The sequence below is a fragment of the Galeopterus variegatus genome, unplaced genomic scaffold, assembly GCF_000696425.1.
Source record: "Galeopterus variegatus unplaced genomic scaffold, G_variegatus-3.0.2 Scaffold1065, whole genome shotgun sequence".
Lineage (NCBI taxonomy): Eukaryota > Metazoa > Chordata > Mammalia > Dermoptera > Cynocephalidae > Galeopterus > Galeopterus variegatus.
This window is the reverse complement of record NW_007727176.1, coordinates 194,072-216,717: the sequence shown is the minus strand read 5'-3', so window position 1 is coordinate 216,717 and position 22,646 is coordinate 194,072. Positions and strand designations below refer to the sequence as shown.

Here is a 22,646-nt window from a genome sequence, read left to right as displayed (position 1 = left end):
CCCGGCAGGCCTGGGGCGCCCGCGGGGACGCGGTGGAGCCAAGCACAGGTGCAGACTCCGCGCCCCGACGCCTCGCTTCCCGCGCCCCTTCACTCGCCCCCCCAGACGCCCCGTCTTTCCCTACACCCCGGTGTCCTCGGTCGCCCCCAGTGGCGCTGCGCCCCTCCGCGACCAGGGTGCAATCCAAGGGGCCGGGGCAGTGCCGCCCCGGGTCCCGCACGGGCTGTGGCCGGCGGGGTTCAGGGTGGGAGACGGGGCCCCGGGGCCGTGCAGGAGGGGACCCTTTGTGTCCGGTCGGCTCCGGCGGGTCTTCTCAGCCGAGGACGGCTCGCCGACCACTCCACTTGCCGCGCGGAGGTCGTGGCCGCGCCCCGGTCGCGCCTGGCAAAGGCGATCCCGCAGAGACCCCCTGGTGCTACTCTTCCGACGCCAGCCAGAGGTTGCGCCCCTCGGTCCCCTGGGAGTAACTCGGGGACGCGAACATTCCCGGACGCCGGATTCTGTTCGGTGTTTGCGAAGGTGCCCGCCGGTGTCCACGACTATACGTGTGTCCGTGAACTTGGAATTGCTCTCTGCGCGCACAGACCCCCCTCCCGCCCGCTCCCGCACAGGGCAGGCGGTGACTTCCAGGGCTCGCGTCCCCATACGCAGGGCCTGGGCTGGAGGACCCGACACGCCGGGCGAGTTCCGAGCGGATCTCGGACACCGGCACCTGGCGGGCGCTGCCCTCTGATGCTTGTGGGACCCGTCATCTAGCTCCGAACTGATGCCCCCTGCCCGTGGCGACCCCCAGCCTTGGAAGGTCGCGTCAGTGGCGCCCGAGGCATCGCGAGCGAGCCGGGCTGGCGCAGATCGGGTTCTCTCGCCGCACGGGGTCTGCACCTGACTTGCGCGCTTGGTTGACTTCTACACGCCTTTATTTCTCGCCTACTGTTTGCAAGACGCCTGCGATGGGGACACAAAAACGAATCCTACGCAGAGGTTTGGGTCCGGTTGGCGACAGAAAAGGCCAGCACTGCTCGAGTAGGACGCGTGCACGCACCCACGTCCGTTCATTCGGGCGGGTTGGAAGCGTCCGCGGGGAGCAGGCCCGGGTCTGGGTGCCGGGAGGTGCGAGCGGGACGCAGGCCGGGCGGAGCGCCAGGGTCTGCGCCATGCGGCGGGCTGCAGAGGCGAGGCCTGGCGGGGACGACTGACGGCCCGCGGCAGCGAGAGAGTGGGGGAGGCCGCTGCCAGGGGAAGAGGACCAGGGGTCCCGAGTGGGCGAGAGGACGAGGCACACCCCGGAGAGCAGGCGAGGTCGCCAAGCCCCGCGCCCGCGCTGATGCTCTTTCCACCCGTGCCAAGGGCGGACGGCGGCTGGGACCGGGGTGCGGGACCCCGCGGACCTTCCTTACGGGGGTCCAAGCCCAGATGCGCGCATGTGAGGGCCAGGCGGGCGCAGGCCGTCCACAGGTTCTCTCTGCAGAGTCAGCGTCAAATTCGTTCTCTCCTTCATCTGAGCAGCACCTGAGTGTGGAACGAGGGTCACGCTGCAGGTAGGGTTGCCTGACTTAGCAAAAACAAACGACCCCCAAGCAAACAAAAAAACCCACTTGTGTATACATAATACATGTAATAGGCACGATATTATATAGTAAATATATTTATATACAAATGTGCGTGTAAACATATACATATAAATATGTATTTACTTATAAATATAAATATATTTATGTGTACACACACACAGGTCGCCCAGTGAAATTAGAAATACAGATAAGTGAGTAATTTTTTAGCATTAGTATATTCTCTGCAATGTTTGGGAACATACTCTCTTTTTTGATATATTAAAATGTTTATAAAAATTAAGCATTAACATTTATTTGTAGCTTTCCGCATGGGTGTGCAGACAAGGAATGAGACTGACTGCACGTAAGCATAAGCGGTGTGAAAATGTGAAATTGGTGAAGTTACAGAAGTGCTAGACATTGAATAGAGGACTTTAAGAAATAAAACAACGAACAAATCGAAGTAACTAGGGAAAAAAAGTAAAACTACAGGGTCATGATTGGGAAGGGTGAGGCATGTGATGCCCTTGGTACTACAGAAGTGAAATTAGTGGCGCACATAGCACTTGACAAACAACGACTCACCCAACAGCACTGATTTGTATTCCTTCAGTTAAGTCACCTGAAATGACGTCTGTTGCATTTAAATGTTCATTAATGTAAATGGCCGAACAAATCCATTTCAACAGACACTCAATATCCTGCATAAAGTCACTTCGGCACAGCCTCCTGACAACTCCCACACGGAAACAATACTTTACCTTGTAAATGTCGACCCATGTTTACTCCCATCTTAGGTCTTTTCAGCTGTCAAGTGTACAAAGTGAAGAGAAATCTTAGACGGGGTCTACACGTGGAAAATAAATTTCTTAAACTCCACATACACGTTTCAAAACTGCTGGGTCCCAAGTCCATTTATGAACTCCAGGGTGGCAAGCACCATGTGCACCATATTCAAAATACACTATCTGAATAGCGGATCAATTCTGCATCAATCAGGTCAAGCAATGTGTCCACCTGTCACAGACTGTGCACTTTAACTGAACACGGCAAAATATTCACTGTTTTGAACTTTACCATTTGACGCCAAGTAATGGAGCAAATACCAACAGTATATACGAAAAACAGCTTTGCATTTACAAAAGATTGTTTCCCGTATTGATTAACCCAGGCAGCTAACTGATGGTTCACGCAACTTTATTGAAGAAAAATAAAATTACTAGCAGAGCTACTAGTCGATCACTCATCCATTGACAACTTGCATCATGTATTCAGTGCTACGTTAAACAGTGTATTGGCAGACAGATTAAGTAATAGCCCCAAGCCTCCTAATAATTTAAATGAAAATTATAAAATGTCTTAGACCCTATTTTGGAATACAAAGGGTGTTTGACTTCCAATTTCCATTCTCTGTATAATAACGTGTGCATAAATATATGTTTGCATGTAAATATACACTTACATATGAATATTAATGTACGCATGTATACACGCACACGCGGGACACCCAGTTAAAATTGAATTTCAGGTAAGCTAGTGATTTTTTAGTATCAGTGTGCCCCGCGCAATGTTTGGGAACATACTTATACTAGAAGAGAATTCGTTGTCCAAATTTAACTGTGCGTCCTGCCTTTTGTGTGCAGCCCTAGCTGGAGGGGGCTCCTGCGCCTCCTAGCCCTTGGGGTGCGGTTCTGGAATCCCGCGTCGGAAGAAATGAGGGCGTCTCCTTTAACGCGCGGCGGCGCGGGTCACGGGAACTACAAGCCCCACAATGCCGCGCGGCCCGCCGCGTCCCTGATAGGCTGCGGCTCGCTTCCGCCTCCACTGACTTCCGGCGGCGGCGGTTGGCGGCTGCGGCGGCGCCCAGGGCTCCCGGCAAGTTCTCGGGCTCACGGTCCGGGCCCGCGGCCGGCGGGGCCATGAACTTCTCCGAGGTGTTCAAGCTCTCCAGCCTGCTCTGCAAGTTCTCCCCGGACGGAAAGTACCTGGTGAGCGGCGGCGGCGCGGGGCCGGGCGAGGTGGGGCTGTGGGCCCGGCGTAACCCAGGCGTGGAGGCAGCTCCGGGGTCCGGAGGGGCGGGGCCAGGGCAGGCGCCCCAGGCGGGGGAGGGACCCGGGCAGGTGCCCCAGGCGGGGGCGGGGCCCGGGCAGGTGCAGCCTCCCCTGAGCTACCTTTTCCACCTGTCGAAGAAGGACGCGTGCTGCCTTCCCACATCTGAGGGTGCAGGAAGTGTCCGCTCCTTCTTGTTACTTTGTCACAGAAGGCAAATGTCTCATTTTGTTGGCTGTAAACTTGTAAGTGGTGCGGCTCCTTTGTCGCCTTCTCTAGCTCCCGTCCTCATTCTCTACCACAAGTTGCATAAACGATGTAAATAAGGAACGGTCTATCCCCAGGGAGATGAAGCGTTGTCCTCACGGCAGGGGTTTGAGCTGTTCCTTCCATGGGTGGCAGGATGGTGCCTAAATCACTGAGTTATAGTTTTAGGTTTTGGAATATACCAGTATGACCGGCGTATATCCTCAGAAGTTCGGGGTAGGTTGGGGGTGGGGACACATCACTGGCACTGGAAGCCATTAAGAAAAAAAAAAAAACTTTATAAAAAATATACTTCATTGTAGTTATTCACCATCCTCTTAATTGACCTATGCTTTATGGTTCTTATTCAGTTTGAGCCTTTATTAACATTCCTGTTATCTTTGTCCAAATTTTGGTGTTTTTTTGGTTTGCACACACTTGCCAAAATATTATGAAAACGCTTCTTAATAATCTGTTACTGAAATCATGTTATTAAAAGCTCAGCCCTAAATACTGGATAGAGCAGGCCCACGTTTCCAGTTTCAGTATCTTGCAATAGGTTTTATACCGCTTGGTATATATTTTATACCAAGTATGGTAAAAATATTCCATTACATAAAGAATTGATTGTAACTGACCACGATTTTCAAAGCTACAATGTAGAAAAATATGTCTTGACATAGATATTTGTTTCAGTCTTCAATCACCCTCTCTCTTTTTTTCCATGAAAAACTAATGTGGCTTTCTTTTTTGATGAAAGTTCATAAAACACAAACTAGTAATCTAGTTTGACCTTTGAAGGGGGGAGGGGGAGTGTTAGTGAGAAATGGTAAAGGGCCCCCCAAAATCATTACATTGTATAATGTTGAATATACTAATTATCTGGGGAGTGGGGGGAGGGAAAGGTCAAAACAATTTAAAAATAAGTTCTTGATGTTTAAAGTGCCACGTAGCATAGAATCAGTGGGTGAGTTCTCAGACATAGAAACTATTTGCTTAGATATGGACATAATTAACAAATATGGACATGAAGAAACTATCTTTAAGAAAAAGGTTAATATTTAAGCTTTTTCATACTTAGTGTTAGAAATAAATTAATGTAGATAAATGAGCATTTATGAAGCATCTTTGCATTTGCAGAAGTTAAAGCACGTGCTGTATATTGACCTTCTGGTTTTGGGCACTGACTGAGGCACTGGATAAAAGTGTGCTGTTCATGTGGTCATTATCACCAACAACCGTGAGGCCTCGATTCTCACCCTTTATAGATTTAAGCAAATTTTCTAAAAGTGATAAAACTAGGAGGGGATTTGGTTACTAGTTCACAGAAGAGCTATTTCCCATTGCTGTTTCCTACCTTAGTTTTTAGCATATTGTTAAGAGAGGAATAGAAAATGGTTTAAGTAGGGAGCTTCCACATGGCTGAACACGTGGAGGCTTCTGGGGGGCAGGCAAGCTCCACACCCTTCCCCACACCCCACCCTGTGCCTCTCTTCGTCTGTGTCCTTCGTACTCATCTTCAGATACCTGCAGCAGGGATCCCTGATTCAGGTGTGTCTCTGTGAGCAAGTGAATATGCGGATGGAGGACTGTATCATTAGTTTTGATGAGTATATGAACCTTGTATTAGATGATGCAGAAGAGATTCATTCTAAAATAAAGTCAAGAAAACAACTGGGTTGGATCATGTTAGAAGGAGAAAATATTACTCTGCTACAAAGTGTCCAACTAGAAATGAGAAATGATCAGTGAAGTGAAAATTGTTGAGAAGGCAACACAGTTTGTTTTTTTATGTGTCCTTTTTTGGGAATGTAGTTCTAAAACGTTTGTTACTATTGTTTTGATCATGCTTGTGTTATTACCAGATGACAAGAAATGCTGTGGGATCATTTTTATTAAAAAGAAAATGCTTTAAGTAGAGAGTTTTAAAATACTCTTGCTTTATACTAGAGTATAACGATTTTGAAAACTACTTAGTATATTTCAACTTTATCTTTTTGTTAACTTATTTTTTGAAATGGGCTATGTAATTGGTGACCAACACAAAGCTGTCTAGGTATAAAACATGTCTGACAGGAGAGGAGGCGACAGGGTCGCTGAGTGCAGGGGAGGGCTGGCATTCTGAAAGAGCAGAGGACATAAGTGCTTTCTTTCTCATGTTTTTTAGGCTTCCTGTGTCCAGTACCGGTTAGTGGTCCGGGATGTGAACACCCTTCAGGTCCTTCAGCTGTACACATGCCTGGACCAGATCCAGCACGTGGAGTGGTCGGCAGACTCTCTCTTTATCCTGTGTGCCATGTACAAGCGCGGGGTTGTGCAGGTGCGTGCTGCTGCATGGGTGACACTAGGAAACCTCCCCAAGAGTGTCACTGGGAAGGAATGGTTTTGTTCTGTACCCTTCTTGTTTGGGGATAAAAGGCAGTGCAGCTCAAAGCCAGTTTTTTGTTTGTTTTTAAATTATGATGTTCTCCAGTAGTTTAATCTACATACTTTTAAAACGAGGAGCTACTAAAATATTCTTAGTCTCTAAGCAAAAATAATTCAGAAACAGGAAGTATTTACAGACAGCAGTCTAGAGCCTGGATGTTGTTTTATTTTTATTTCTTTCTTTCTTTATTTTAAAAGATGACCGGTAAGGGGATCTTAACCCTTGACTTAGTGTTGTCAGCACCACGCTCTCCCAAGTGAGCCAACCGGCCATCCCTATATAGGGATCCGAACCCGTGGCCTTGGTGTTATCAGCACCGCACTCTCCCAAGGGAGCCACAGGCCGGCCCTGACATTGTGAGTTTTAGCAAGATCAGGAGGTGATGTTTTGTTACACCCCCACAGCTGATGAATGAGGTCTTTGGAATGGCAGTGTGAATAAACCGTTTTAAAATTACAACAAAACAAAATCACCAGAAGTGTGGCTTACTTTTATGTGGAATAGAAGTAGGAGCCAGTCTTTCATAATGAAAGATTTTAAAGGTACCCTGTGTTTTGACCCATGCCCGTTGACCCTCAGCTGTTTTCAAGCTGTGTTCTGTCCCCTGGAGAGGACTTGCTGTCTGTGCTGATTGGGTTGCAGTTGTGCGTCTCTCTCTTTTATGGATCCAGGTCTGGTCTTTGGAGCAGCCAGAATGGCACTGCAAAATAGATGAGGGTTCAGCAGGGCTGGTCGCCTCGTGCTGGAGCCCGGACGGGCGCCACATTCTCAATACAACCGAATTCCACGTAAGTGTGAGCCCTCCTGTCCCCTACCCCTGAGATAGCTTGGGAGTGCTGAAGAGGGTATTTTTGGAGTAGTGTGTGTATCTTAAGTCAGAGCATTATAAGCCCATAAGTATTGTTATGTAATCTTTTTGTCCGGTTTTAAAGAAAAATAAAACATTAAAAAATCTTTATTTACATTTTTAAGGATTTAAACAGTCCCCTTAACTTGGCAATAGAAAATGGGCTTTATTATGAACTAATTTACATCTTTCCTTTAAGATGTGGGTCTGTGGGTGGTACGTCAGTACACCCACACTCGTTCCATGGGCATTGCAGACACTGTGCACCAGGCACTGTGTAGTGCTCAGTACAAAGGCAAATGTTTGAGATCTGACAATAAATCAGAGATAATTTGGGCAGTATGTGTATATCTCAAATTACGAAATTAGGCATATATAAGGTGTTTAGGTGGAAGGCCTTTGGTATCCACAGTGTATTTTTAAGATACGGAAAAATGTAGGAATCCCTTTAAGTATGCACTTTCTGATGGGGCACTGTCACCCAGCATTCGGGCCTGTCTGGACCGCACCAGGCTGCAAGTGTGGCTGCAAGCGTGGCTGCGCTCTGCACCAGCAACAACGAGTGGGGGGTGCTTATTCCCGGCCACGAGAATGCAGAGCGGGCCTAGGGGATTCATTCAGCGTTTTTCAAGTTGTCACCAGCTGGAGTCAAGATCTGTCCAGCTGTGGAAGGATTGCTAAATTAAGTGCTTCAGACAGCCGTGTGGCTTCATGTACTTTGTTTTGATTTTTAACATACTTTACTGTCTGTTGTTATAGACTGGTAGAGGGTAAGACAGGAAATGAGGGGCTACTTAATTTCTCTGTACTATATGCATCGACATTTTAAAGGTAGCCTGAGTTTTTCAGAGAGGATAATCGGAGCTTTTCATGTAGCCTTGTCTCAAAGACTTTGTGTTTATAATTCTTTGGGTCAAAATCCAGTCTCCACAAGGCTGTGTTATTAGTACGTAGAAATTTAGAACTCTCTCTAAATAGTTTACATAGTGAAACAGGTTTCACTATTTTCATGGTTTTTGAACCTTTTATGATAAAGTATCCCTCTTCGTGTCTCACAGTTCTTTTTGTTTGGGAGTCTGTTTTAGTGGGTATTGATGTAGCAGTACTGTCTTTTACTGTCTTTCTTTTGGTTAGGGTTTTCCTGGTATATCTTTTTCTGTCCTTTCACTTTCAACCTTTCTATATCCTTAAATTTTAGTGTGTATGTTGTAAATAGTCCATGGTTAGCTTAAAAAAATAAATCCAGGCCGAACACTTTTTCCTATATCTGAATAAAGCCAATTAAAACAGTATATAAGCAATAAAATCCACTCGCTTTAGATCTAACAGCTCGGTGAAGTGTTTCTCATGTGACTGCCACCACGGTGAATGAGAATGTTCAGCCCTTGTAAGGTCCCCTCATGCCCCCATGGTCCCTCTCCCCGCCGGTGGCCCCAGGCACACAGCGGCCTACCTGCTGCTCGTCACTACAGTATTACTTTTTTAGCGTTCCATGTAAGTGGAGCTACAAGATGTGTAGAGTTTGGGGTCTGGCATCTTTTACTTGTCATCGTGCTGTTTTTGAAGTCTACCCATGGAGTTGCATGGATCGTGTCACTGAGTCTGTCCTGTGTGGTCCTTCTGCAGCCATCAGCTGTTGTCCCTGGAGAGCATCTGTGCAGGAGGCCTGCGTCCAGCCAGGGGGCTTGTTCTCCACGCGGTGACGGAGGCGTATATTTAACTACCTTTGTTTCCTTATTGGACTTTTTAAAGTTACAAACAGTTGTCATTTTTAAGAATTTTTTAATTTTTTTGGTGAGGGATGAAGGATAAAAATCAGGCCTTTAAGCTGTGTGCATTTCCTGTCATTTTCTAAAATGCGATTCAGGGGCAGGCCTCGCAGTTTGGTGTGCTGGGTAGCACTGCGGGCTGCACCGTCCAGCCACTGCAAACCTGCTGCTTCACGGGACGGCTTCTGACACCTAGAGGTTCGGGCACCCGATCCGCTGGTGACTGGTGTCACAGGGTGGACGTGTCCCCACCTGTTGGTTTGGAACTGTGCCCTTCCCTTGCTGACACCCTGACGCCCTCCTCGGCCTCCATGACAGGTTTTGGAGGAAGTAGCACTCTGCTCAGACGGAGCTCCTGGAGGTGCCTCCTGGCATGTCTTAGCGCTGGTGCCGCCTCCCCCGGCACAGCAGGCAGGTTTTATTTTTGTTTTGTATTTTTAAAGCATCAGCCTTTGTAATTACTATTTTTCTTCTTTGGCAGCTGGGTGGTAAGGGGATCCGAACTGTGACATCGGTGTTACAGGCTGTGCTCTGAGCAGCTGAGCTGACCGGCCGACCATGCGGGCGGGTTTGGACACGGGGTCAGTGTAGCAGCCCCGCCCACTTGCCGCGGCCTCTGCAGCCCAATTTCCCATGTCCAGCACCTGTCTGCAGCCTGTCCGCTAGACGTCACGGGCGGTGTTCAGAGATGTGGTTATGGACCTCAGGCTCTTTTCTTTTATAAGAAGAGATGGTTGGGCCGGCCTGGTGGGGCACTCGGTAGAGTGCAGTGCTTGGGAGCATGGCGGCGCTCCCGCCGAGGGTTCGGATCCCATATAGAGACCGGTCCGCTCACTGGTTGAGCGTGGTGCGGGCGCGACATCGAGGGTTGCGATCCTGTTGCCGGTCGCAGTACGGGCTCGACACTGAGGGTTGCGATCCCGTTACCGGTCACAAAAAAAGACTAAAAGGAAAGAAAAAAAAAAAAAAAGAAGAGATGGTGTGGAGAAAATAAAGTTAATTCATTTTTTTTACCTCCTTTAAACTGAAGAAATGGCAGCATTTTTAGGAATCATGCTGGTGCAGAAATGCAGCACTCTGAATCCTAACGCAACATTTATCTGACCAGAAGTGGCTCGTGGGTTCATCTTCCCTCGCACAGAGGACCGGCAGATCAGCCAGTGTCCGCCACTCCCTCGTGCATGGCTTGGGGTGAAGGGCCATGCCCCTTGGGGAAGGCCATGGAGAATGTTTTCAGAAGCAAGACTGCTCACTGCAGGCTGCACCGGCCGGGGTCATAGAACTTCAGCATGAGATGCCGGCGTCGGTGCATCTGCGCCTGAGCATTTGCTCTGGGCACTCCCCCCCAGCCCCCGTGCAGGTGCCCGTCTCTACGCAGGCACAGGCACAGGCTCGTCAGCCCATGCTGTGATATCGTCCTTCTCACTGTACCAGCCTAGTGAGCGCTCAGCTACCTGAGTAAGGGAAAGAGAGGAAAGCTGGAAAATATGCCAACAGTGGTTGTTCCAAACACCCGTCTGCAGAATCAGCTGGGCCCACAAAGACCGCCAGGTGGGGAGTGGGCTACGTGCCCTCTCTGAGCCCAGCTGCTGCCCTCCTGCCCCGGATGTGGCACAGGCTCATGGCTGGAAGCCCTGGAGGGACCACATCAAGTTCCTTGTCCGCCTTACAGAGCAGACCGAACGTTGTGGTTTTCCTGTATAGAGATGTCTTTCTGCCTACATTTTTCAGGCTTATAATAGTATGGAAACTGTGATCACTTTGAAATAGCTAACTAAACTGCACTTAAATGTAACTTTGTGTCACTCAAATAATATTGCTATAAAATGGAAACAAAACACCAGGAACACTGAATTATTTCAACAACAATAAAATGTGCATTTGGATACAGCCGTTAAGAGGGAGAACACCCAGGAGGCACTGATAGTTTCACTTCAGTAAATCTTGCACTTGGGTGCTAATGGTCTGTTTCATGATTTGGTGGGTTTTCAAAAGATGCTAAACATGTGCCTTCTCTTTCCCTTTCCCCAACAGCTGCGGATAACCGTCTGGTCCTTGTGCACAAAGTCTGTATCTTACATCAAATATCCTAAAGCTTGTCAGCAGGGTAAGTCTATCAAAGCTACTTGAAAGCCATTTCTCTGTAGCTGTTTTGGATTTGGGGACCTTTTTATCATACAAAGTTTCAAACACAGGCAAAAACAGCTTCAACAACACATTTTCCCAGAGCCAATCTGTGTCTCTCTATACCCATCTCACTGTCTCTTGGAGTAAAGTGTATCCTAGATCTCTTAATACATCACCTGTAAATAGTTCCTTGTGTATCTCTAAAAGACGACTCCCCTTCTACAACATAATCACAATAACTAAAGAGTGCATTGTTGGAGACATCAGAGAAGAATGGGTGTACAGGGATCCCTTTATCCTGCTATAGCACTGGGTACTTAGGTCTCATCCAGCTGGTGCCCCAGGAGTCCAGGTCAGAACTTCACGCCTCTGAGTCTCCTGCTGACGCTTCGTGAAGGGGAGACAGAGACCTGCCACATCTGGGCATCCCCAGGGAGGGATAAGTGACAAGCATCCCCTCCCGACGGAGGCTCTGAGCCATCTGGAAGAAAAGCAGGTGCGTGTGTGGTGGCTGCAGAAGCTCCTGTGGGCAGCACAGCATGGGTGGACGTGACCGTGAGCTGCCATGGTGGCACCTCACACACCATGCTCAGAGTGAGGCCTTGCACAGTCAGAGGAGGTTTCTGCATTTCTGTGTTGCCCACAATGGTTTGGAATGGCATTTGAATGAAATGCAGCTGTGCACTTATGTTTTACTTTTATAGTGTGAGGGTCAGTGTCTCTCAGATGAGACACACATCCCTTGGGTAGAAATAATGTGTTATTTGAGGAGTTCTTTTCACTCACAAAGCATGAAATTTGGCCGAGGGCTTTTTAAGCTGGCACAGAACTGAAACATAGTTGAACCTTTTGAACCAAGGTTTTTCCACATTTTGATCCTAAATGTACTTCTTCCAAAAAATTAAATTCAAAAGTAAAATAAGATATGTAGTAACCACTTTTATTTATTTATTTTTTGGTGGCTGGGTGGTGCAGGGATCCGAACCCTTGACCTCTGCTATCAGTACAATGCTCTCCCAAGTGAGCTCACCCGGTCACTGCCTCAAGCTGCATTTGACCAGCTGAAAATACCCCTAGATTTCCTGCAGTTTTCTTCCTAAACACTTGCTAGTTCGTAACACGCTGCATTTTTTCAGTAATATTTAGTGATTCTCAGGGATCAGGTCACTTGGTGCTATTCACAGATTCCTTGCAATTGAGTAGTCTCTGTGTGTGTGCATGACTTCCCCTGTCGTCACCATGCTGTGAGGGGATGAGACCACAGCTCTTGACTGTGTCTCCTTTGTAGACAGAATGTTCTCGTTTGTGTGAACCACATGGTGTTCTGCATTTGGGTGGTTTCTCCTTCTGACCTCTGCTCGCTCTCTCTCATTCTTCCTGGAAGATCACTACTGTCATGTCTCATATTTGGCTACTTCTTGATTTTGGTGCATTTTCCTCCTTCTGGTAGGAATAACCTTCACCAGGGATGGCCGCTACATGGCGTTGGCAGAACGGCGGGACTGCAGAGACTGCGTGAGCATCTTTGTCTGCAGCAACTGGCAGCTCCTGAGGGTGAGGCATTTCCTCTCCCAGCTGGGAATAAAGTTGTCCTGCTGACCAGGGAGGAAGTGGGTGAAATGGGTATTCTTTAAGATCCAGGGGATCTCTGGTACAATATGGAACAGCGCAACCTCGTATTTCCAAAGGGCAGGGGTGCTGTGTATCACTTCAAGTAATACACACTGGTTAAGTGTTTACAAGACTTGGTGATAATTGTGCATGCTTGGTGAGTTTTAAAAGTCACCATGCCATCAAATTTGAGCCCTTTTCCGTTCCTTGTGAGTGCGAAGGCATTTGCATGCATGTGTGCTACATCAGGAGGGGTAAAATCGAAGTTAACATTGACTGAGGGCCTCTGGGCGAGACCTGTCCCAGGTGCTGAGGCACAGAGAGCCCCGCCCTCTAAACACGACTCAGCACCGTCCAGCTCTAGGTACCGGGGCTCTGGGGAGTGTTCCTGGAAGGGATCTTGTCTGAGCTGGGTCTTAAAGGAGTGAGACTCGCCAGGCAAGGAAAGGTGAGAAGGGAAGGAGCATGTGCGCGGCGGCAGGTGGAACCCAAACCGCCTTTCTCTGGGCTGCCTGCCCAGCGCCAGCACCAGCACTGCCGTGAGCTGTGCGCAGCCTCTTCACTTCAGCAGGGATTTGAATGCACTTAAAGGGACAGAAGTATAGGCATTTTCGTCCATTTGTATATAAGAAAATTAAATGCTGAATGTGTATACAACATCAATTATTTTTATAATTTAATTATATTAAATGCAGTTACTTATTTAAGAAAGTATCTTCCAATTTTAATCTGCTTCTCCCTCTTCCCTCTGGAAGCACTTTGATACGGACACCCAGGATCTCGCAGGGATTGAGTGGGCCCCGAATGGCTGTGTGCTGGCGGTGTGGGACACCTGCTTGGAGGTACAGAACATGGCCAGGTGACACGATTCCTTCTCAGAGCTGTTTCCTGCATGTTTCTGACGCTTTCTGAATGCTGCCTTACAATCAGGTGCATCTCATTTTGGATGATGAGTTGAACTTTTATCAGCAGGTCATGAGATTTGCATACCGACTCCTCTTGTTCTCACAGGCTGTTGCTCTGCTTCTCTAGTTGGGACCTCAATTCTAGCTGAGGATTTCAACGGGGGGACAGTTTCTCCTGTGCACCTCTTCTGCTGGCTCACACTGTCTGCACAGTCTCTCTCTGAAGCAGCCATGTCTGTGACATGTTCTAGGTCAATTTGATGCATTTGTATGTAACAACTGAAATGTCTCATCTGCAGTACAAGATTCTGCTGTACTCCTTGGACGGCCGATTGTTGTCAGCATACTGTGCGTACGAGTGGTCCCTGGGCATCAAGTCTGTGGCCTGGAGCCCCAGCAGCCAGTTCCTGGCGGTCGGGAGCTATGATGGAAAGGTGGGACCTAGAGCAGGGACCTGGAGCAGGGCACGCGGGGAACCAAGCAAGCCCCCCAGAGCTGTGTCTTGACCTTCGTGTGGTTTCCTCCCCCAGGTGCGCATCCTTAATCATGTGACTTGGAAAATGATCACAGAGTTTGGGCATCCTGCGACCATTAATAACCCCAAGGCAGTAAGTCTGGAGCACATGTCCCTGCTTGAGCGATACTTGGGGAGGCGGGCAGGAAGCTGTTTTTTCACTTTGTGTTGTTTACTGTGCTCTGTCATTTTCCTGGCTACTTACATCTCCGTAAACTTTTGTTACTGTAGCATTTCAACTGGCAGACCCTACCAGTGGCTTTTGTCCCTCCTATCTACGCTGCCCAGAGGGTCTCACAGCCCTTGCCCACCTCTTCCTCCACTGCCCCAGCCCAGCCCCAGCATCTGGCTCTTGGTCTGTCCAGATCCCTGCTGTCTGCAGAGTAGTCCAGGGTCTCCTGCCCCCAAACACTGAGCATCTGCCACAGTCAGAGAAGAGCAGACAGACATGCCTGTTGCTGACGCAGACATGAGATACTCAGAGGTCTGGGGAGGGAGCACCCCAGGCCAAGGGAGCAGGAAGTGCAAAGGGCCAGTGGTGAGGAGCAGCGTCTGTTCACTCAGTGGGTGGTCATGAGTGGCTGCTGCATGCCAGACACTCGTCTGAGCACTGGGGGACAGCAGGGAGCAAAGACAAAATACCGGCCCTGTGGAGTGCACTTCTAAACGAGAGAGCCAATCAAAAGATGGTTAGATGTGACGAGAGGACAGCGGGGGCGGGGAGGCTGCCATGAACAGTGAGGTACACTGGCCAGGCTGCTCCCCAGAGGTGATGCTTGGGGAGGAACCCAGGAGCCTCGCGGTGTCTGGGGAGAGACTGTGCAGAAGGCACAGGGGATCTGAGGTGGGCAGTGACTGCAGGAGCTGCCGAGGCTGGGGTGTGCGCAGTGTGGAAGGGCCGGAGCAGGCTGACCACACGGGCCTGGCAGGCCTGCCTGTGGTCTCGGCATGTCTCCAAATCCTTCACCGCCCCGCCACCCAGCATGTCTCAAAAGTGCAGTCAGCCCAGGTGACTCCCTCACCCAGGAACTGCTCGGGGGCACAGGGCTGCCTGCCTTTGCTACCAGGCCTTCAGCCACAGATGCATCCCTCCCCAGGTCGGTGTTGGCAGCTCCCTGGGCTCCCGCTTGCCTGTCCTGTCTTGGTGGGAGCTTTCTCTGTGTCTCTTGTCAGAGCTGCAGTGCTCGCACCTACTCTGGTGCTGACACTGGCTGCCTGAACGAAACGGCCTTTTGTCTGCTAGCATGCAGCCGCACACATGTGCCACCACTGCTTAAAGGGCAGGCCTGCCTGTGGGACATGAGAGAGAGCAGGCAGTATTGCCACCATCTCGCCCAGCACGGCAGCACTTGGTGTTTACGGTGTGCCCTCGTGGGCGCATGCCATCGTCTCCTCGGTGGTGGTGGTGGTGGTGGCCGCGTTGTGTCTTTCAGGTTGTATATAAAGAAGCAGAGAAGAGCCCGAGGCTGGAGCTGGGCCGCCTCTCCCTCCCACGGCCCAGAGCAGGGGTCAGCCCCACTGCCAGCATGGAGAGCAAATGTAAGCAGCGGGGCCTCACAGGGACGCGTTTTCTTTCCTTTTTTTTTGTTGCTTTTTTGTCTTATGAAAACGATTCCTCTTTGTCCGGGTGAATTTCAGATGTTCTTTATTTTTTTAAAATACATTCTTCCTGTCCTGTGCCACCTCATAGGCCGTGCGTTTCTCAACCTGTCAATCTTGAGATCGCTTGGGATTTGCATTACTCAGTAGAACCAAGGCACTGTTCTTGTCCACTGAATATAAGCCCTGGAGATCCACATGTGACAGCTGGTGCACTGAGTGCAGTGTTGTCACACGGCAAGCATGGAGTGTCAGGCGATGACAGCGTGGCTCACTGCAGCTCTGGGCTGTGTCCTGGCTGGGCAAGGCTGTTGTGCTTTGGTTTCCTCGTCTCTAAAATGGGTGCAGTGAAGGCTGCTACCCCACAGGGACACCGGGGACATCAAAGGAGCCTTCAGACAGAGGAAACGTGGGACAAGAGCTAGGCCTGAGGATGCCATCCGGCCTGTGGTGGGCTCAGGGACGCTCAGGGTGGGAGAGCTGCCCAGAACAGGGGATGCGTCACTCACACTAGCTCTGTCATTATTTTACAACTTTTGCTCCAAGCTTTATAACACTTGTTTTCTGTTCGAAGTTGAGACTGAAGCACATTGTTGTAAACTAAGATGCTAGTGGAGAGAGAAAAACAAATGTCAACATGTTTGAGCTGCTGAGACCGTGGCTGGGGTGCGGTGGTCCCTGAGCGTGTCTGTTCCCCTATCTGGCTGGTCCAGGTGCCACTGGGGCTTGAGAGGCAGCGATGACCCCCTCCCTGGTTGGGCCTCACCGGGGGCTACTCTCAGACAGGCATCTTACTGCAGCCGCCAGCCTCTGTCAAGCCCTGGCTGCAGTACAAGTTTGCCTCCGCGCTTTCAGTTCCAGCTGGTGTTTCCCTCCCTTGGCACAGGCGCTGGAGGTTGGCCCCTCCGGCTGCTGGGGTAGCAGCTGCCCGGCGCAGGCGGGAGCATGTCAGACGCATGCTGCTGCCTTCAGAGATGACAGCGCCCTGTTCTGCCTTTTGCCATTCCAGATGAGGTTGCTTCTGTGCCAGTTTCCTTGCAGACTCTGAAACCTGTTACTGACAGAGCAAACCCTAGAATTGGCATAGGAATGTTGGCTTTTAGTCCTGACAACTACTTTCTGGCGACGAAGAACGGTCAGTGCCATGGCCATGGGTCCTGGGTTTGCCCACTCGCTGTGTCCTTTGCCACCAGGTATAGAAACTAGAGAAGAGAGCTAGGTAGCCGCTTTCTTACACAGCGCCTCCTTGTCTTTCTGCTGAGATAGTGAATGTCAGCGTGCAGAAGCTTCTCGGAGGAGTCAGCCTGCTCTTGGCCAGCAGCAGCGGGCCAGTGAGCCAGCCCTGTGCCCCACGCCTTCCTGCTGTGTCCTTTTTACTTGGTACAGAGCAGGGTCCCAGGCCTGTTTTTAAGAATGGATTTTATATAAAAACAAACAAAAACATGCCTCATGACGGGAAAGCCTGAGGTTTCCTCACTGGCTCAGGTCAGGAGCACTGGAACACTCCTGGGAGACATGGCCACAGAGGCAGAGATAGGGTGGCTCCCCCAGGCCCCTGGGCTTGCTGTCACGTCTTCCATCGTCAGGTGTAAAAAGCAGAGCCAAGGGGTGGGGGCTGACATGGGAGAGCCGAGCAGGGATGACTCCAGTGCCTGTCATCTCTTCCTTCCCTAGACAGTGTCCCCAATGCCGTCTGGGTCTGGGACGTGCAGAAGCTGAGATTGTTCGTGGTGCTTGAGCAGCTCTCTCCAGTGCGCTCGTTTCAGTGGGACCCGCAGCAGCCACGGCTGGCCGTCTGCACGGGAGGCAGCAAGGTCTACTTGTGGTCCCCGGCAGGCTGTGTGTCGGTGCAGGTGCCTGGAGAAGGTGAGTGTGCCGGGGAACGCAGTAAATATGTACGTGTCAGTAGGCATGGACGTGACATCCTCACTCAGAGTAGTGTGGCATCTGATGGCTAAACTGTATAAACCCAACTGCTGTCTCCAGCACGAAGTGAAACTCGCTCCCAGCAGTTTCTGGTACACCTCATGGTCAGTGCCATGTGCAAACGTGACACAGAGGGGACCTGCTGTCTGAAGTCCAAGCTGAGGCCATGTCTGGGCTCTAGCCTGGCTCCACCCATCTGGGTCACTCCAGGCCCTTTCTAACCCTGGCCTCTCCCGCTGTAATCCCCTGACCACCTGTTTTCTCTCTCTAGGTGACTTTCCGGTGCTTTCTCTGTGCTGGCATTTAAGTGGGGACTCATTGGCCCTCCTCAGTAAGGATCATTTCTGTCTCTGTTTTCTGGAGACCGAGGAGGGGGTTGGCACAGCTTTCACACAACTGGATGGCCACACGTAGAATCAGTGCAAAGCTGTGCCTATGCGGACACGGAAGCAGGCCACTCTGTGGTTCCAGCGTGGGGGAGGAATGAGGCTTCCCTGGGAAGTTCTCCAACAGTGATGGTCCAGATCCAGTGATCTGGTTTTATTTTTCTATAGCAAGGCATTTTTGTAAATACGTATGGTATATAAAGGTGTAACTTTTATTATTTAAAATAAATATTTGCTAATTCATAAAATTGCTAATGCTTATTTTCTTGAAAGGTTTACATCACAGGAAGGTTTTCTAGGTTTAAGTTTCTGGTTCAGTGTTAGGGAGGATGGACCAACCCTAAAATAACCAAGCCCCACGTAGCGAATCTCCCCTTTAGACAGACAACCCGGTTTTGCCCTGGGTTCCCCCAATTCAGTCACTGAATGTTTTAGGAAAATGGGTGGGTTTCTGTAGGGCATGCCTAGCCACACTATGGTAGGGTCTACTTTGGGATGCGGAGAAGGGAGCCCTGAGCAGCTGAGGGTAGTGCTGCCCTAGGTACGTCCCCCTAAGGGAACGGAGAGCTGCAGGTCCCTGACCTAGAGTCACTTCCACAGGGAGTCTTGTGTCCACTTGGGTTTGAGAACCAATGCCCATGAGTCTCCATCCTGGATGGATGTGGGAAGCACCCAGGCCCCCCCCCAGAGCAATCCCATCAGTGTCTCGCCTGAGCACCACCGGTGGGCGAGTTAGGATGGCAAACCTCAATCATCTGTGTACCATTACCTGTCTCTCTTTAAAGAGAACTGTACCAGCTATGTGCCAGTCTGTTACCGTAGGTGCAGAGCAAGCCAACAGATGCACAAAACATTACAGAAGATAGTGCAAGCTTTAAAATAAACTCATGTAAGTGTACTTTCTTGATTGCTGCACCTATTTTAATAGCAACAATTTCAAAACAGGAACAACATCCATTTGGTTCTCAATGTCTACTAAAAGACCAAAAGTGAAGGTTGAAGGCTCAGGTGAGCTTCTGTGGCCGCCTCCTGGTCTGGACAGGCTGTTGCACCGTGATCACATCCGTGCCAGTCAGCTCAAAGCCACAACAGCTGTAAGCAAGCAGGAGGAAACTGGCGGGCCAGCACTTAAAGTTTATGCACAAATGCTTCCAGCCACACAAGTGGGCTGCGTGTGGCTGAAGGGGAGGAAACTCCACAGGCACACCAAAGCTCGGGCGTGCTTAGTGCAGGGCTGACAAAGCCTCAGATCTGCCTGGAGCTGCAGGTAGTGAGGTGGGCATTAGCTGCTTCGTCAGGTCTAATATAGCTCTTTCTTTAAAGTGCATTCTTTAAGGAGCAAACTACCCGGTTCCCTTTTAAATATGAATATAGCAATACAAGCTCAATAAACGTAATTGTCAAAATTACGTGCAAAGATCAAGGTGGCTTTCTCAAATTAATAAACTGTCTTAAAACGATTTTCTCTAAACATTTTTGGGCCTGGGAAAGATGCCCTAAGTATGAACACAACTTGGATTAATTTTAGAAAAAGTGTGACTTCAGGTCAAATACCTATTTACAAAAGATCAACTGTCCATTCAGGAGCTGACAAGGCACAAACCACATCTTGCTTAGGTAACCAGTCTGCTGGATTATTTTGTATTTAGCTTTAAGAAAATGGATTAACTTTAAAATACACAATTTGACCCCAATGTAAACATTTGCAGCTGCAGGCACTCGAGATATCAGGTACTCCCTGTATCTACCATCTCCACAGCGGAAGTGAGAGCGGGAGCGTGCAGATCGAAGCACACCAGAGTGGCCGGGGGGTGGCGAAGAACCACGAGAAGCCAGCCAGACTCGAGGGACGCCACGAAAACTGGAGTACAGAAAGTGGAATACCAGCAGTACAGTGACAGCCAGGTTGTTTGCTTTTGTATGCAGCTCATATTAGCGGATGTCCAATATCCAACTAAATATATATTAATTCACTTTACTATTCCAATCAGATCCCTAAAAGTAAATGACCCCCCAATCCCTCCAGCCGGCAGTGGAGCTGGCGGGAGGCCTGACAGGCTCTCCCCAAGTCCTCATGTCACCTTGGCGTTCTTGTGGGGACGAGCTCCCAGGACGCAGCTGTCTAAAAGCCTATTTTGCCTCTGGTCATGGAATAGCCCAGCTTTGCCTCATTGTTGATGAAGGACAGCAGTCCCACGTAGGTCTCAATGAGGAGGGGGCGCTCCAAGACCAGCACACCACTGGCTTGTCCTGGCAAAGCATTTTCCTTTTGGGCTTTTTTGACAGTTTGGATTAACAGAGCCTTGAAGCTTTCCAACTTTAAAAAGAGAGAAAACATGGAGCTTTAACATTCAGGCAAGAAAAGAATCATCCATTACAAGAAAAAACTTCACACTTGAGACACCTAAATCCCTCCAAACTCCACTATTTCCTTGCTGAGTCCTTCAGTCTCCTCACTTGAATGAGCTGCTCTCTCTGCCACATCCTGGGGGTCCCTCAACTCACCTCCTTAATGTAGCTCTCTGGGTGTGTCGAAATCTTACCACTGTGCTCTTCTGTGACAAACGACAGTCAGTACTCACAGAGCCCTTACTGTCCACAGGTCTAAGTGGTTTTGCCACATTAACCTACTTAATCCTACCACAACCCAGCAGGTTTAGCAAGAAGGCCAGGCACACGGCTGGGGACCCCTGCCAGCTCTGGGCTCTGTCTAACACTGCTGAGCGGCCAGGCCCATCAATGGCTGCTAGCACGGCCCGAGGTCTGCTGCCTTCCCTGCAGCCTGTCTAGGCCCTTCTCTAAGGAACTACACTGACCAGCAGCCACTACTCATGTGGGGCTGCTCAAACATAAACTACAATTTTTAAAAATCACAAGTTTATTTTCTCATCATTCCTAGCTACATTTCAAGTGCTCAGTAGTTCTATGTGGCCACCGTACTGGCCAGTGCCAATCTGGAAAGTTTCCGTGACTATGGGAAAGCGGCTGTCACACGTGTCTTACTTGGCACAGAGAGGCTGTCTTCTCGTCCGCGCCGGCCATCGGGTGCTCTATGAAGGTGGCGTAGGGCACGTTCCTGGACCAAGGATTCCATCTGCTCATGAAGGAAGGGCGACTTTGCTTGTCCCACTGAATCCGAACCCCAAAACCTTCTCGTCTGACAGATCAGAAAAAACAGGCTGAACACAGCAGGCCACAGCACTCTCACAGACAGTCTAGTCGGCTACAGGAGTCTAAGACTAAAAAGCAGATCTGTGTTTTAAAAACAAAGAGCTATGAGGCTTCGCAACAGAAAATGACTTGTGGTTCTTTAATAGGAACTGCAGTCTCCACTAGCAGTTGCTTTGAATACTTTCGGCATGACAAATTAAATGCATTGTTTAGGTCACGCTAAACTTAACTTGATGTGATTGCTAACGGTTAACAGGAGCACATTAACGGGCTCGCTCAATGAACAGCATCTTCGTAACTTTCCCTTTTCCTTAACGTCTTATTAAACGCTGGCTAAAACGACCTACACTAATGTCTAGGTTTCTCCTAGTTCAAAAAATTCTCTTGAAAGGAAGACCAAGTCTTGAAATCTGGCCATTAAATATTTCCAAATTTATGTCTATAGATTAAAGTGGCACCCTACTTTTTTTCTTTCAAAAATTAACCACAGCAAGACTTGACATGATCATGTGGTCCTTTCCTGGCTGGACATAAAACACAGACTTTGGCCCTTGTCTGAACAATGTCCAAGCTCACTTCCAACATGCGGGTTCCCCTCCAGTACATCTAGAACTGGTGTAAGCCATTCTCGCCCCGCGCCTAATAGCTATCTTATGCTCCACATCCCTTTTAATGCACTCAACTGCCCTCAGGTAACTTGCTTCCATTTTAAGGAACTTTCCATTGAATTTTTGAAGCTGAAACCTTTGTTTCTACATAAGGGCAGACACAAGACCACCACTTGGGGGCTGATTTTTAAAAGGGTTGAATTATAGGGTCCTCTCTGGCCCTAAAGTCCAGTGGTACTAGGTTCTCTGAAAAGACGTACTTATTGAGTGACTTTGGGGGAAACTGGAATTCTCCGGAGGAGATGGTGTCTACTGCGTTGAGCGCTATCCTGACCACCTGCTGGCACTGAAGACTGATGAAGTCGTATTTACAGATGAGCAGCGACATGTCGGTGATCAGCACTAGCCGCTCCTTCTCATTGTTCCAGTGGTCCACCCTGGAAGCAAAGATGAGTCACCGACGGACTTGGGCTGTCTCGGGCTATTGGTCCCCGGCCGGGACTTCCTGGCCCAGGCCAGCCCCAGGACAGGCAGTGGCAGCCCCAGGACGCTCACGAGGTAGAGCACTCGGGCTTTCCCACAGGCCAGCAGAGGCCTTCCCCAAGTCCCCTGGCAAGGTGTCCCACCGCGGCTCGGCCTGGCCTGCAGAGCGCGGGGAGGACCAGCGGGCAGCCCCGGCTTACTCCGTCAGCAGCCACACCCCCTGGATATCGCCGTCCTCCACCGGCCGGACCACCACGCGTATCTCCTCCACCGCCTGCTCGATGGTGCCGGGCTGGACGCGGGCAAGGGCAGAGATCACTCTACGCGGGGGCCGCCCCTGCCCCTCCTCCCCCATCCCTCCTACGGAAGCCACAACCGCGCCCCCGGCCCCGCCCTGCACCCGGGTCCCTGCTGCCCCGCCCGTGTC

General features: G+C 49.9%; 2 protein-coding genes across 2 annotated transcripts; one reads left to right on the top strand and one right to left on the bottom strand.

Annotated features, from left to right (window-relative positions):
• The first annotated feature begins 3,448 nt into the window (after nt 1-3,448).
• Nucleotides 3,449-18,205, top strand: WRAP73 (WD repeat containing, antisense to TP73). Its single transcript, XM_008574554.1, has 12 exons — nt 3,449-3,538; nt 6,013-6,165; nt 6,945-7,061; nt 10,924-10,996; nt 12,467-12,570; nt 13,383-13,469; nt 13,832-13,966; nt 14,063-14,140; nt 15,480-15,585; nt 16,655-16,780; nt 17,320-17,511; nt 17,843-18,205. Exons 1-12 carry the CDS (start codon nt 3,470-3,472, stop codon nt 17,983-17,985), a joined length of 1,383 nt encoding a protein of 460 aa, XP_008572776.1. The 5' UTR covers nt 3,449-3,469; the 3' UTR covers nt 17,986-18,205.
• A 648-nt stretch (nt 18,206-18,853) lies between these two features.
• Nucleotides 18,854-22,574, bottom strand: TPRG1L (tumor protein p63 regulated 1-like). Its single transcript, XM_008574567.1, has 4 exons — nt 22,420-22,574; nt 21,997-22,173; nt 20,961-21,114; nt 18,854-20,274 (listed from the first exon to the last, which is right to left on the bottom strand). Exons 1-4 carry the CDS (start codon nt 22,572-22,574, stop codon nt 20,080-20,082), a joined length of 681 nt encoding a protein of 226 aa, XP_008572789.1. The 3' UTR covers nt 18,854-20,079.
• Between the last annotated feature and the right edge of the window lie 72 nt (nt 22,575-22,646).

Coding starts and splice junctions, on each gene's coding strand:
- WRAP73 (XM_008574554.1), top strand. CDS start 3,470: ATGAACTTCTCCGAGGTGTTCAAGCTCTCCAGCCTGCTCTGCAAGTTC. Junction 13,470..13,831: donor TGTGGGACACCTGCTTGGAG/GTACAGAACATG, acceptor TCTCATCTGCAG/TACAAGATTCTGCTGTACTC. Junction 15,586..16,654: donor TGCCAGCATGGAGAGCAAAT/GTAAGCAGCGGG, acceptor TTGCCATTCCAG/ATGAGGTTGCTTCTGTGCCA.
- TPRG1L (XM_008574567.1), bottom strand. CDS start 22,574: ATGGGGGAGGAGGGGCAGGGGCGGCCCCCGCGTAGAGTGATCTCTGCC. Junction 21,115..21,996: donor CCCCCAAAGTCACTCAATAA/GTACGTCTTTTC, acceptor CTGATCTGTCAG/ACGAGAAGGTTTTGGGGTTC. Junction 20,275..20,960: donor AGACAGCCTCTCTGTGCCAA/GTAAGACACGTG, acceptor CTCTTTTTAAAG/TTGGAAAGCTTCAAGGCTCT.